Source organism: Lentinus tigrinus, assembly GCF_003813185.1.
Source record: "Lentinus tigrinus ALCF2SS1-7 unplaced genomic scaffold L226scaffold_36, whole genome shotgun sequence".
NCBI lineage: Eukaryota > Fungi > Basidiomycota > Agaricomycetes > Polyporales > Polyporaceae > Lentinus > Lentinus tigrinus.
The window spans coordinates 182,590-196,514 of NW_027137945.1; the positions used below are offsets into that span (position 1 = coordinate 182,590).

The window sequence follows — 13,925 nt, forward strand, 5'->3', positions numbered from 1 at the left end:
AATTTCGACGACATCGATCAGCACAAAAGCAAGCATTGAGTATTGAATCGACACCGGCCACATTCGAGAGCAGTATTCAGGAAGAACCACCGATATCCTTTGAAAGTTCGTATAGACAGGGACGGTACTCATACCTAACGGTACGGAGATAACTGATAATCAAGGTTCTCGACAAGAGGTTTGAGCTCTGCCTTGAACTGCTCATGCGTCCTTGGATTCGTGTGGACATGGTGCTGCGGGAGATAAAGCTTTAGCTCTTTCAGCCGTGCGCCCCTCTCTGCGCGTGCCCGCAAGGCATCCAGGATCAGATCGCATGTGTCATCTTCCATTTTGAGACAACGGTACGACGCAACGGATGCGAGGTTGAGGCAGCAGAGTTCCCCTTCACTGGGTAGTGATACGGTCTTGACGGCTGAGAAGAACGTGGTGTCTAGGGAGCCCTCTATGTGCTGCAACGTGGGCCAGCTCCGTAATATCCGCTCCCAGGTGAACGAAAGTACGCCGTTCATAGTCGCTAGACTGAACTTGCTTACCGGCGCCTCCGGGTATGCGGTTAGTGGCCCGTTGAACATGCGGGTGACGTTGACTATGTGAACACTCGGAGTTAGCTGCACATGCAGGGAGCGATCCCCAGTCTCCGCAGTCAGGTCGTAGGCTCCGAACAGCACTATATAGAGGGAGGTCGCGAGGGAGATGGTGGGAGAGAAAACGGCGAGATTGACAGGGAGTACATCCCACAGGCTATATGGGGCTGGCGAATCAGCTGGCGCGTTCATCTGGATGTCAATGCGACGTGCATTCGGCACGCGAATGTGAGCGAGGAGTTGCGAGGCCAGTTTGGCCGGGATAGTGGTAAGTTGCAGCATACAAAGGCGCGGCAACACGATCGGGGCACGGCCTGGCGGGTTCGTCTGTGCGAGACCGCGGGGAACGTTGCGCCAATTCGTGAAGCAGTCGTGGAGGATCACTTCGCTCAGGGACTTCGCGTTCGAAAGAGCCTTCAATAGGTCCTCGAAGTCGATACTCCATGGGCATCCGCGTATGTCGAGAGAAGTGAGGCTCGAGTATACTGCCGGGTTGGCGGGGACGTGGCAGGAACGCAGGTTGAGCGTCTTCAGATGCGTTAGGTTCTCTGGCGTCGAGTCAATCACCGCGTACCGAGGCGACTTCGTAGACAGGGAAATGTCGATCTTCTGGAGTGAAGGGAGGGGCACGGAGAGGAGTCGGGCAATGTCCGAGACCCAAGAGGGTCTCAGAATCGTATACGTGATCCCACGGATGGCCGACGCATGCTCTTCGATGGTGGGAATAGTGGACAGCAGCGAGAAACGTCCCGTAATGTATACGTCAGCTGGAACACCCACGCAGCGCGACAGACAGAGTTCCAACCACTCTGGGTGTGATGACACGTAGATGTATCGCCAAAAGCGCGGTACGGAGGTGATGAGGTGGTACCAACGACGACAGACGTACAACCGTCCAAGCCAGTTGGCGGCATCGAGCGCGTCTGAGGTCGGGTGCGAGAGTTCGATTACATAGAGCAGTAACTCATTGGGTAGGGTGTTGATTGCCTGGGCTTCATTGAGCAAGTCTAGCGTTCGAAGGACTTCTTGTTGGGGTATGGTCTTCCTCTTGAGAAGCCTGTCTCTCTTGTTGGTGAGAGCGTGGCGGTTCGCGCGTCTAGTCGCTCCGGCAGGAGAATAGACGGTCTGCTCGACGGCAATTGAATCAGCTGGTTCAGGCACATCACTGAGGCCAGATCAGCGGGACGTAGTGGAGGGATCTACACGCCGATGCTCACCTAGCAGCAGCCCTAATTCTCTTCCGAAGACCAGCCATATCATATATCAACTTGGATATGAATCCAGTGGGACGTGTATCACTGAGGCCTGAAACCGGCGAATGTTAGACGTTGGACCTCAGCGGCTGCTGGCACGGTCGTTGTGTCAGTACAGTGATGTGACTACAGTACCCAAGACGCACCTATAGAACATATAGCTCGATGTAATCTATCGCAACCGTCAGTAGGTGTGTGGCCTGTTCGGAGTCGATGTTGGTGGTTTTGGTCAAGTTGAAGCAGCAAACGCGCCGCGACGACCACTCGCGGTCACGTGATCGCAGTGACCCGACGCCGACACGCCGGCGGCTGGTCTCACTCCGCCACTGCTGGCATTGGTGACTGCGCTCCGAGGTCTCCTGCCTAGGCTAGATCCGTCTGTGACCTTCATGCAACCTGGATCTACTGAGAGTGCAAAGTGCGTACTATGAAATGTGTCAGATCTGGACCGCCGTACTGATTACTGAACCAACTTCCGCTGTCAATTTGCATAGGTCTCGCAGTATGCAGAATGATGCGGGAGGATCATATGTTTCAGCCATCCAAAACATGAGTCTTGCGCTACGGTGGAGGGATGCTCTTCTGTATGTAGCGGACGCACTGAGCCGCAAATACAGGAACCTAGACGTAATGTCCCAGACGTAAACCAAGAGCTCAACTCCAGACTTCCGGTGAATACTCTCCCTCCCGAGCTACTCATCCGGATCTTTGGACTTGTTCAAAAAAATCCATGGACATTCGACAAGCAAGGAAGGCTCATTGGCGGAAGCTGGGTGCCGATTCAAGCAGTTTGTCGGCACTGGCGCAGAGTCCTGTGTTTCAACCCACTGAGTTGGCGGACAATCCAAGTATATTCGAGGGCAGAGTGGCTTCAAGTTTGCCTGGAACGTTGTTCCAACGTATCTGCAGACGTCATCTTGCATCGGAAGTGCCTCGCAAATGGCATCCTGGAGTCCGTTCTCGCCCGCTGGACGAATGTCGTGCGCTCTCTCACCATCGATATGATCGTTTCCATGAAGCCATATGTTGCCAGCTGGCTCGCTTCCCAGCATTGGCCAGTGTTGGAGATGTTGCATGTTACATGCTTGCCCAATCCCGATATTCTCCCGACACCTGTAAACTTCGGATTCACGGTCAAGCATGCCCCGACTCTCCGTGCTCTACGCCTCGCCGGTGACACCTTCCGTCCCCCTGTAGAACGATCGCTATATTCCTACCTCAGCATCCTCCGTCTATGCCGCTGTGAGTGGCCTATACCATTCCGTCAGTTCCTCGACATGCTCAAATGCATGACGAATATCGAGGTCCTGCAGCTCGACGGGGTGTTCCTCAACATGGTCGGAGTGCCCGAGACTCGACCGGCGCCTCTCGCGTCCATCGTCACCCTCCCTCATCTCCACTCCTTGACTATGGAGTACAATGCATACCTACCGACAACACGGATACTGGACAGCCTCTATCTCCCCGCAGCCGCATCCGTTACGTTGATGATCACCAGCAGTAACGAACAGGATCCTGAACGTCCCATCGCCGCCTCGCTGCCCCAGGATCGTTCCCGGATCTTCCCCATGTTCAACAATGTAACCTCTCTCTTGGTTGAAGCCGACGTCTACGGACAACCCTGCGGCTTGCGTGGTGCCCCGGCCGCCGATTCGCGCATGCTCACTATGATGTTCGATAGCAGCATGGTTGACCTATCAGACACTCTCAGTGACACCGCCAAATTGTTCTGCAACGCTCCTATCACCACGCTGAATGTCTGCGGATACTCGCTTGTAGATGAAACAGCATGGATCGACGTGTTCGAGTCATTTCCCGGATTGGAGGTCGTCAATGCGAGGGATTGCGAACCGGAGACCATACATCCGTTCTGGACGGCGCTGGGTCGAACCCCGAGTTCGTCAGACTCCAGCGCTCTATACTGTCCTCGTCTGAGGCTAGTGGACACCACCGAATCGCATACCGCGTCACCGACAGAGGAAGAATTCTGGGTGATGCCCCGCGTGCTCCGAGCCCGCAAGGAGCGCGGTCATATGCTGCAAGAGTTGCACCTGTATCACGACTTCTACATGGATGATGACCGTCTCGGGGAATATCTGGCTCAGGTGGAAGAGAGCGTCGGCGTGCTCAAGTGATGATCTTTGGTGAGTATCATGGTTCCTTCTGGTGGCCAGATTACGAATTGATTCGTGCCAACAGTGGACGCATTCGAAGTTGGCCTCGAGTTGCGGCCTCCATTAACCGCTCCTGCTCTAGCATTGTAATGTCGCAAGGATTTTATTCAGAGTATTAAAGGCCGAATCGCACTATTGCTCGGCCTGCATTGCGGGCATGTTCTCCGTCGGATACCTCATCGGAATCTGCGAAAATCGACGACGACGACAACGGATCACAAGGCTTGTAAGTCCCTTCATGAGCTGCGGAGAAGCGCAGCGGTGCGAAAGTGCTCCACGGCAGTTCCGAGTCCAGAAGCCACGGGCATGTCTTGCCGCACGCTGATCCACAGCAGTCCGACTCGACTCCCAGACGTCGGTTGTGCCAACTTGTGTACCGTACTTGCTAGCCGTCGCTTCGACACATCATCGCATTAACATCAGCGCAGCGGTCAAGTTTAGCCAGGCAAGGACCCGACTGTAGAACCTCTCTCGGTGTGTGCCGCCGTTCATGCCACTACAAGCATACGTCGTTGTATGTAGTACTGACTATACGTTTTGCCACCTGTCAATAATTCCCATGGGGCACCACGACGCCGCAAGAGTACGCGGTATAAAATCTGTGTGCGGGGTTTACCTCCAGAAATCAGGACAGAAGCGCGATCGACCTCTCGCCCGCTCCGAGTCTGCACCTGGGCCCTTTCCTTACCATTCGACTTCGTTTCTGCACACGCGACCATGTTCAAGTTCAAACTTCTTCTTTCCTTGGCCGCACTTGCAATGTCGGGCGAGTAGCCGCTCCATTCACGCCCATCTGTCCGCTCATTGCATTGCTCTGTAATGCGAGCCGTACCGGTGCATGCCAACCCGGAAACTGTCACAGCTAAGCTCTACTCCCCGGACAGCCTACCGTCGCCACCGCGAGCGAGTATTCTTTCATTGCGGTCACGGCCACGCACTGCTCCTCCGAGTCTGCTGACGCGACCGCTACAGAATACTTCTCCATCCCTGAGGTTGTGACCACCACGCTGTTCTCCTCCCAATCAGCTATTGCCACCACTACGACGACCTCCAATATTGGTAGTCCCTCTGCCACTGGTCTCTCATCTGTATGGTACCCACTCATCTGATCGTTGTCAGGTTTTGATACCCTATCATCGTGGCTCTCCTGAAACTCTAATCCTCCAGGATAGACGCGTCGGACATAAGGCCCTTCTCTTCGTCAAATAGGAAAACTTCTGATACGATAAGAGACAAGTCTAAACGGATTCATTCAACACGATCGGTGCGCACTACTACTCCGCTGGCTTACATCTTGCTCTGCTGAACAGATACAGGAAACGTACTTGTAGCATGATCTACGTTCAAGCAGTGACGGTGACAGTGGTCGTCCTCGTATTGGTTCGGGTAACGGTCGACGTGGGCGTCGTCGTCACCCGCCGGGTGGTCGTGCCCGTCGTGGTACTCGTAATCGTACTGGTCGTCGTGCGCGTAGCAGTCGAGGTGACCGTGTCGCCTGTCACAACCGAAGTGGTGTACGACGTAACTGTGACAACGTTCTGACGCTTCCTTATGTCTGGTGCGGCCGTGACCGCCGTATAGACGGTATATGTCGAGGCAGGTGTAGTCACTACGCTCGCGCCCGTGACCGCGGGTTCTGAGCCACGATCGCGAGGAATAGCTGCTCATGCGCGTGTCAGGAGAGAGGGGGAATTCTTCATTAACTGATACTCACCATTGGCATCAATGCCGACAGATAGGGCGACCACTGCGGTGAGAAGTGTGATGAATTTCATGATGATCGTGACAGGGATAGGGAGGCGGGGGTCGGTGACGAGAAAACGAGGACACGACTCACCTTATATACACTCGTTACGTGCTCTTCGACAGCTTCCACCCTGCAGATTCTTCGACCTGATTAGTTTGTGGGATAGTGAGTCTGTCGACGGCGATGACGGAGCGATCCGGCAACCTGCCGAGCTCGGAAGTAAGGGGTGCGCTCGGAACCTGCTTTGTTTCCGCATTTGCGCCAGATTCCGCGCCGATTGCTTGAACCTCCATGCCTTGGCATAACGCGGAGCATGTGGGCGCCAAAACTTGGAGGGGTTCGGTGCACGCCATGTGCTCGCAGCTGGAGGAATAAATGTCTTCGCTTGAGCGGTCAAAAGCTCGGATGTTAGGGTTAACCACAAAACCGCGCCGAACCATTAAAGGGGTACTCGCCCTGAGCATCACTTCCCCTGGATTGCCACACGCGACCGTCCAAGCGAACGTTGACAGCCCCTTTCTTCGACTGCGGCCTTGTTCCCAGCTCCAGCCCTGTATGCGGGAGAGCCCTCGTAAGGCACATCTCCCTCGATCGCGATGGTAGTATCTCACCTCGCGATCTACCATAGGGAAGTCAATCACGCGGACTCCCAACCATTTTGGTGGCGGCCCACAACTGGTGACGTTGGAAAAGAAGAGTAGACGCATGGTAACCGGTCTTCTCCCGGTGCGGGTAGGGCCAATGACGTTGAGCACATATACTGCCGGCTCGTTGGATGGTAGAGAGCTCGTCCGCCGGCGGGAGCAATCGAACAGCGCACATCTGTTCCGCGCGGAGACAGCCCCTCGGGGAGTGCACCACCGACATACACGGACGGATGATGCCCACGAACGGCCAGCGCCCGGAGAACGTGCGGGACTCTTGTTGTGAAGACCACCATCTCCGCACAAGGTTCAGGTCAGCTCGGAGGGGTGTCTTCTGGTATAAGAGTGCTCACCTCCGCAGTGCCTATCCCACCGATCCCTGCCGCCTTCCTTCCACCCGCGCCTCCTCATCTCATTCACCGCGATGTACGCCAAGTTGTCCACCGTCGTCGGTGCTCTCCTCGCAGTCTGCGCCGCGGCTCAGGGTGTTTGTAAGCATTCAGGATCATTCTCCGCCATCCCGATCTGACAGGGCTTGCAGACGCTGAGCCTGAGTACCAAAGCCTCGCAGCTCGCCAGGCGTCGACGACCACGGTGACGTCTACCGTGACGAGCACCGTAACTCCTACATCCACCGTTACGACGACACTCACCAATACGACGACTGCCCGTGCGTCGACTACTGTCACCGAAACGAGTACCATCACCGGTAATCCCCGAATCATCACCTCCACCGAGACCGTTACGGTCACCAGCACGACGACTCGGAGGTGAACACCTGATGTCGCGACGAGCATCGTCACTTGAACGTCGGCGACCTCGACCCATTCGTAGCTTCGAAGTGATAGCCAGATGGTTGGGTGTCAGTAGTGAAATTTGCATGTATTAGAAAGCATACCTTGTAACTCAATGCATAGAATGGATGTATGCCTTTCCGCGTGACGTTCACTTGTTCGCGAAGGAGGATAGCAAATTGTACCTTCAACCGTGCACGCTCTTCACGAATTCGGGTGGTATACGATCCGCGGGTAACGCATCATGCACGCCAACGCCACACTATCATTGAGAGCATGTCGCGGGGATCTGTGACCGGCAGAAAAACCGGATCTCAGCGGGTATCTGATACGTGCGAAAGCTCACCTTCTCCGAGCGGATTGTATTGAGCCACCACGCACTACGGCATAGTACGGGTTCCGCCAAGCCAAGTCGTGCCTAGACTGCGCAGCATGGAGGAAGACCACGCAGGCCTCGCTGCGCCAGAGCGGGTATAAGTCTGTGCTGTGGACGATCGACGCATGTCGTCAGTTCACTGCATACCTTTTCCTCCACCCCACCTCGCCAGCTCGCTGCCCAGGAAGCCACATGACACGGATGCAAATTGTCACTCTGGCGCTCTCTGCCCTGGCCATCGACAACGGTACGCAGCATCCATCGGTGCCTTCTCCTCCACTGGCAGACTCAATCTCACAAGTCTCCCTCGACTTCGACTTCACCGCAGGTCGTGCTCTCGTGGTCGACCGCCACAGTGACGCCCTCAGCTCCAACGCGGCCTTGGTGACCGGCACTAGGCTAGCCACGGCCGAGTCCGTTGGCACGATCTCTTCGTTCTTCGAGCCCGGTCCATTCTCGGCCGGGATCTTCATCGCGAGCGCGAATGCGACCTCGAATAACCCGGACGGGCACATCAGTCGATCGGAGGCGGCCATAGCTAGCCACGATCCAACGATGAGTGCGGGCGATGGCTCCGCGTCGAGCAAGGACACCGATGCTACTACTTCGTCCGCATCATAGCGGCCCACACAAGCTCGGCGTCGGCGCGTAATGTATAGTTGGGCGCGCGCGGGGTGGTGGCCTACTTACCGCCGTGGATGGACGTCCTTGTGAATGGTCGCCCGAGGACAGCTGCGGCGGTGTTAATTGATCAGCTTTGGGATATTCGGACATGATGGACTTCACGGACATAACACCTACCTTACTCTGTTGTACTTTACGTCTTCCTTTGGGTCACACTTGTATTGCAGGGATTCTTGGGCCATGCCTTTGATTGTCGCTATTGACACGCATTCAGCATCCAGCTGCACGGATGGACTCGCACGGTGAACATAATATCGCACCTCATTAGTGCCCTCCCGCATCCTCTGCCGCGTACAGGGACCCACTCGACCGCGCATCCAAGCAGCCCAAGCGTCGCGCTGATCGAGCCCTCGCGAGACGTTTCTGAAGCTGAATGCATCATACTCAGTACCTCAACGCAGACGACGCCGCGGTACATCTGGTCGCGCATCTGCAGACAAATCCTCATGAGGAAACTTGAGGGCACGAGAGAACAAGTCGGACATACCGTGGTCTTGATAGTCACAGGGGAGAGTTTGAAGCTTGCCCTTCCACTTGGTTCTACATGCTTGGGTATATCGATACCACGTTGTATCAAGAGTTGATCTGAAGCTGCTAGATATTAATGTACTCCTCGAAACGCGCTGAAGAGGTGCGCTGCATCTTATAGTACAGAAACGGGAGATCGATGCGAATGCGCGAGTTGGTAAAGTTCGAGTGCCCGGCGGGTCGTGAACTGGACAACCAAAGCGCCAGAAGCATCTGATGTCTGTCCGGCCCTGAGCTTCTTGACATGACACAAACGTCACCCAGCTACATCCCCATGCCCTACGCTCGCAGTTGCAGCAACATCGGTCGCGTGGACGAGCGCGCACGAGACGTCTGAGGATGGATGAACTGCAAATGATACATTGAACATTACTTCACGTACGACAGACAACAAGGCAAGCGAGGACGATGACAAGGCGGAAGAAAGGAGAGCGCAATAATACACGATGGACGTCTGGCCAGGGGGAGAGAGCGATCGGAAGGGACATCTGGGTTTCTTTGCTTCACGCTGAGCCTCCGACCTCTGCAAGCATCCGCGAAATCAGCATACAGTTCGGAGACGCAGTCGTAGCCTACACGTACGTTCTACCATGACATCGATCGTATCTGAGGGACAACAGGCATGAGTATCGCGGTTACCCAGATGATAAGAGGACGAGCATACCGTTGTCATCCATCTCGAGCGATGCTGGTGTATCATCGTCCGTAATCCTCTGGCCATCATACAAAAACCTGAAACGGGCACACCGACTGGTCAGTCAACTGGCAACGACAGCCTCGCAACCTCCTCCTGCAGCCGATTGTGCGTTCGTTCTCCCGCTACCATCGCACACACAGAGGGTAACGAGGATCGAGAACCACAGAGCTTCCCGCTCGACGGAGATGCAGATAGAGCACATAACGAGATGCTCACCGGATGCTGCCGACGTCCTTGCCGACCTTGTTCGCGTACGCCCCCTGTAGTTTGCTCAACTTGGTATTGCGCTTGATCTTGAAGAAGACCTCCTCGCCCGTTTGCGTCACCACCTATTAACACAGACACGCGTCAGCCCACATTCCATCGCCCATGCACACTCCCATGCTTCCCGCATCCCGTCGCACATCCACGATACCCGCCACCGGCAAGAAAACCACCGAGAATTGTGCTATAGAGCAGCCAAGTCTGACGTACCTTGATGTTGATGGGCGCGTTAGGCTCCTCCATCTTTGGCTGCTCATCCTGGGACGGCTCCTGGTCGGCCATGGTGTGTTTCTGCGCGTCGAGGGGAGAAGAGAAGACGGTAATGCGAGTGGTTCGCAGAGAAAGAGCGTAGGAGCGTTTGTGGGTCCTCCTCACCCTCAGGCGTCAAAGAGTGGATTATGTAAGGATCGCGTCCTGCGCTCATCTCCCAAGCACAGAAGCAAATCTTGTATTGAGAAAGGAGAACAGAACAAGGGAGAGCCATAGCATTACAAGGAACAATACGCTAGAATAAGAATATCTACAGTACACGGATCCTATAGGAAGAAAATGTGCGTTGTCGCGGTAGAACAAACCATACCTGAAAAAGACATAACGTTAGAACGAAAGGCTTAATGTACAGTACTCTGAAGTGGGCTATCACTAATGTAGCACTCGTGTATCGTGTATTGCGTATCGTCCATGCTTGCTAATGCTCATGCTTCCTCGAGAACCTCGTCAACATCTTCTTCGCCATACTATACTCCACGTCCTCGTCGCTCGAGTCCTCCCACACGTCCTGCACCCCGTTCGCCTCGATGCGCGTGCCCCAGCTGCTCGGCGCGACGCTCCCGCCTCCGGGAGACGACCACGGCGCGTGCTTGCTCTGCGCAGCGTCGTCCTCGTCCGTATCTTCAATAGCAGGCGGCGTCGCTGAGAACGTCGGCGGGAGGGACATGCGGACGCTCTTCCGCCGGCGTGGGGGCTGGTCGCCATTGGCTGGGCCGCTGAGGATTGTCGAGCCAGTGGAATGCGAGAGCTCGCTTCCGTCCTGAGCGTGGCCATCGGGCTGCGTGGTCGGTTGCGAAGCGGGAGAAGGCGAGCCCGGGGCATGTGGCGGTGAAGGTGCACGCATAGGGGTTGACGAAAGCACAGGTGTGTCTGGTTCGCTCTCAAAGGTTTCGTGTCCCGTCTCGTATGACGAGATCGACGAGACCGACGAGATGTCGCTTCCTTGCCGTTTCATCGGGGGACGCTCTGCCGTGAGCGTACCTGCCACAGTCGGGGCAGGGACCGCAGCAGAAACAGCACTGGGCGCAGGTGCGTGCTGGAGGACAGGCGTCGACTTCGCCCCGCTAGAGCCCGACGACGGGCTACCAGCGCGGGCGACCTTCGCTAGCTGCTTCGGGGGAGGGTTCGGAGACGGTGTCCTACTAGGATTACGTAGCGCAGATCGTAGAGGCGGTAGTGGCTTCGATTGACCCGGGCTAGCAGTAGATGTAGGCGCATGATGATGGAGAGAAGGGGCGGACATGGACGCTGAGAGCAATAGCGAATTGCGGTAGGTGTTTCCCTCTGGTTCCTTCCCCCCATTTGTATTCTTACGAGGTCGGGAAGTCGGCGAGCCAGTCTTCGGTGGGGAGCTGTCGGAGCGGATGACAGGGAGCTCACCCAAGCTTTCGGAGAGAGCGATGTTGATAGGTCCTGGAGCTTTGGGCACGACGAGCAGGCGGTTCGGGTCCTGGTGCAAGGCCACCTGTTTGTTCAAGCGCGAGATGCCCTCCACTATCGTCATCAGACTCGGCTCGCCACTAGTAGGCGTCGGCGTCGCCGAAGTCGATACGGTGCGCTTGTGCCCCGACCCGCCAGGTGTCGACGGTCCAGCCTTCGGGGTCGATGGTCCTACGTCGAGCGAAGCTGTGCGTTTGCGCGGGGGTGAGCTTGGACTTGGGCCAGGCCGTGATGCCGCGCTGGCTGGGTTCATACGAGGAGGCGCACTCGCTGCACTCATGACCGACTGCTTAGACAGCGACGAGTTGCGAGAAAGGGATGTCTCGCCTTCGAGGATCGCGTTCATAGCGGGGCTCTTCTTTAGTCTTCCAGCTCCAGAAGAACCTGCGACTGGCGAGCCGTTGGGAACCCTGACCGAACCACCAAATCCATCCACGCGCTTCGAGCCGCTGTTCTGCCTCTTCGTCTTTGCGCGCGACTTGCTCATCGACTCCGTGACGGTATCGCTCGCGTACCCCTTCTCCGTGTCCGCAACCATCCGACTAGCAGGCTGGGTCTGCACAGAGCTGCGCTTCATCGTCCGCTTCTTCAGCTTCGCGTCTCCATTCGGCCCCGACACCGGCAGGCGCGGACTGGACGGTCCTGCATATGTATGCGACACTTCATCATCCGAGCTCCCATCCCCCTTGCCGCCCCGTGCCGACGCGAGGTTCCTGTCAATGCGCGTATGCCAGCGACCCTGCTTCGAAGGCGACCCGTTAGGAGAGTCCTCCGAGGCGCCGCGCGAGTTGCCGATATGGAACAGACCAGCCAGGCTACCGAGTACACCGCGCTTCTTGGACGGCGACTCACTGCGTAGCGAGTACGACAAGGGAATGTTGGAATCGCTCGGAATCCCTTTGGGCGTGCGCAGGGAGAACGAGATATGTCGCGAGGGAGGTGCAGCCTTCGGGTGCGACTTCACCTTCGTATCCGCGTCTCCTACCCCTTTATTGAAGCGAGGGTTTACGTGCACCTCCACGGGCCTCTCGTCCTCATCTTCGGCGCTACTGCCACCCGTCTCCTCCAGGATGGTGCTATTGGCCACAACATTAGGCAGCGCAAAGTCGGTTATAGAGTGTGCTGGAGGAATTTGGAACGTATATGGCTTTGAAGGTGTTGCAACTGCAGGTGGAGGCGACGCACGCCATGTGTGTGGCTCAAGTGAACCTGGCGGGGACGCTCCGTTTTGCGAGGCGGACTGAGAGGGGGCTATAGACGAGACGTCAGACGATGCTTTCTCAAAGCCCGGGAGGGGCTTGTGGAGATGGAGATAAGGGTGCATCGCAGGACTCCCTACAAGACGTGCATGTATTAGCAAACCACTTGAACAACAACGACGGGATCATCCAAGGAGTCCTCCGATGCAACCAGCGCAGAAAAAGCAAGGTATATGCGCGACGTACCGTGTCCATTCGGCATATCCAACGTGTCCAGCGCCCGTATGCCCTCCTTGCCCATCTCGCCCCACGCCCAGCCGCATTCCACCATCGCCTTGCACCGCGCATGCAGTCCCGACCTGATCGTATTCGTGCGGAACGCATTCAGCTCCTGCTCCTTCGTGGCGAGGTGCGCTTCGCACGCCTGCAGCTCTGCCTGCGCAGCGGACATCTTCTGTCCGACCTGCACTTCGGGTTTTGCAATGCTCAGGGACGAGCCAGAAGGGGAGCCGTTCAGCATCGAGTCTCGCGTAGGTTTCTGCTGCTTCGACGCCTTGATAAGCCGTGTCACCCTATGCACCCAACACGTCAACTCGTCGGCAAAGCCTGCGGAAATGACAGCACAGCACATACAGAATCTCCCTGTCGCGCATGATGTTCCCCACATCGTCCTCCATGGCCTTCAACGCCCTGAGTTGTTCCTGCCATCGCTCCACGGCTGCCGCATAGTTCCGCAAGGCGTCATCCGCGCCGGACAACGCCCCGGCAACGGCGATGATAACTTGGGAAGTCGGGGGTGCAGAGGCAGCCGCATATGCAGAGAGCGACGCGAGGGTCGCCTGGGAGTAGTCGAGAAGGATAGAGAGTTGTTTCGAGTAGTCCTTCTCATGGCTCAGAAGGTTGGTGAGCAGGCGCGAGTCCGCCGGCCGGTGTACCATGCAGGCCTACGTCTTGCGCTGCCCGTTGTCTTGTGTGTACGCGACGCGTGTAATAAGTGAGGAGAGTCGAGGAGCAAGGCGTGGTCAGGGAAGAGGAGAAGAGGAGGAGGCTGATGAGGGGGCGCTAGGCGGACGAAACGAAACTAGATTAGTGCTTCCGTTTCTATTGCGCTGACATAAGTAGGCTTACTTATGACGTCGCGTTGAAATCGTACGTTTACCCAATTACTTACTCCACATCAATAATTCCTCTCTTACTGCTAGTAAGTACTGTTACTTACCGTTTGTGTCTCGCAGACCGCAGACCGGGTCAATCTCCAGACTCACGAGGTG

General features: G+C 56.4%; 8 protein-coding genes across 8 annotated transcripts; 3 read left to right on the forward strand and 5 right to left on the reverse strand.

Moving 5' to 3' along the window:
- Positions 1-28: 28 nt before the first annotated feature.
- On the reverse strand, positions 29-2,005 carry L226DRAFT_225701 (uncharacterized protein). Its single transcript, XM_067673036.1, has 3 exons — positions 1,984-2,005; positions 1,802-1,929; positions 29-1,749 (listed from the first exon to the last, which is right to left on the reverse strand). The coding sequence occupies exons 2-3, from the start codon at positions 1,837-1,839 to the stop codon at positions 135-137; spliced, it is 1,653 nt and encodes a 550-aa protein (XP_067531141.1). The 5' UTR covers positions 1,840-1,929; positions 1,984-2,005; the 3' UTR covers positions 29-134.
- Positions 2,006-2,850: 845 nt separating this feature from the next.
- On the forward strand, positions 2,851-3,972 carry L226DRAFT_574675 (uncharacterized protein; the record flags this gene model as incomplete). Its single annotated transcript, XM_067685086.1, has 1 exon — positions 2,851-3,972. One exon carries the CDS (start codon positions 2,851-2,853, stop codon positions 3,970-3,972), a length of 1,122 nt encoding a protein of 373 aa, XP_067531142.1.
- Positions 3,973-5,354: 1,382 nt separating this feature from the next.
- On the reverse strand, positions 5,355-5,786 carry L226DRAFT_574676 (uncharacterized protein; the record flags this gene model as incomplete). Its single annotated transcript, XM_067685087.1, has 2 exons — positions 5,355-5,671; positions 5,726-5,786. 2 exons carry the CDS (start codon positions 5,784-5,786, stop codon positions 5,355-5,357), a joined length of 378 nt encoding a protein of 125 aa, XP_067531143.1.
- Positions 5,430-6,473, reverse strand: L226DRAFT_538818 (uncharacterized protein). Its single transcript, XM_067681565.1, has 4 exons — positions 6,432-6,473; positions 5,849-6,377; positions 5,726-5,758; positions 5,430-5,671 (listed from the first exon to the last, which is right to left on the reverse strand). Exon 2 carries the CDS (start codon positions 6,109-6,111, stop codon positions 5,863-5,865), a length of 249 nt encoding a protein of 82 aa, XP_067531144.1. The 5' UTR covers positions 6,112-6,377; positions 6,432-6,473; the 3' UTR covers positions 5,430-5,671; positions 5,726-5,758; positions 5,849-5,862.
- A 289-nt stretch (positions 6,474-6,762) lies between these two features.
- Positions 6,763-7,176, forward strand: L226DRAFT_616083 (uncharacterized protein; the record flags this gene model as incomplete). The annotated part of the gene is made up of 2 exons (XM_067686860.1): positions 6,763-6,893; positions 6,944-7,176. The coding sequence occupies exons 1-2, from the start codon at positions 6,827-6,829 to the stop codon at positions 7,174-7,176; spliced, it is 300 nt and encodes a 99-aa protein (XP_067531145.1). The 5' UTR covers positions 6,763-6,826.
- Positions 7,177-7,712: 536 nt separating this feature from the next.
- On the forward strand, positions 7,713-8,193 carry L226DRAFT_616084 (uncharacterized protein; the record flags this gene model as incomplete). The annotated part of the gene is made up of 2 exons (XM_067686861.1): positions 7,713-7,819; positions 7,874-8,193. The coding sequence occupies exons 1-2, from the start codon at positions 7,765-7,767 to the stop codon at positions 8,191-8,193; spliced, it is 375 nt and encodes a 124-aa protein (XP_067531146.1). The 5' UTR covers positions 7,713-7,764.
- Positions 8,194-9,241: 1,048 nt separating this feature from the next.
- Positions 9,242-10,171, reverse strand: L226DRAFT_538820 (small ubiquitin-like modifier). The gene is made up of 5 exons (XM_067681566.1): positions 9,956-10,171; positions 9,698-9,810; positions 9,449-9,516; positions 9,367-9,390; positions 9,242-9,307 (listed from the first exon to the last, which is right to left on the reverse strand). Exons 1-5 carry the CDS (start codon positions 10,025-10,027, stop codon positions 9,288-9,290), a joined length of 297 nt encoding a protein of 98 aa, XP_067531147.1. The 5' UTR covers positions 10,028-10,171; the 3' UTR covers positions 9,242-9,287.
- Positions 10,172-10,216: 45 nt separating this feature from the next.
- L226DRAFT_538821 (uncharacterized protein) lies at positions 10,217-13,706 on the reverse strand. Its single transcript, XM_067681567.1, has 3 exons — positions 13,288-13,706; positions 12,901-13,226; positions 10,217-12,790 (listed from the first exon to the last, which is right to left on the reverse strand). The coding sequence occupies exons 1-3, from the start codon at positions 13,590-13,592 to the stop codon at positions 10,434-10,436; spliced, it is 2,988 nt and encodes a 995-aa protein (XP_067531148.1). The 5' UTR covers positions 13,593-13,706; the 3' UTR covers positions 10,217-10,433.
- Between the last annotated feature and the right edge of the window lie 219 nt (positions 13,707-13,925).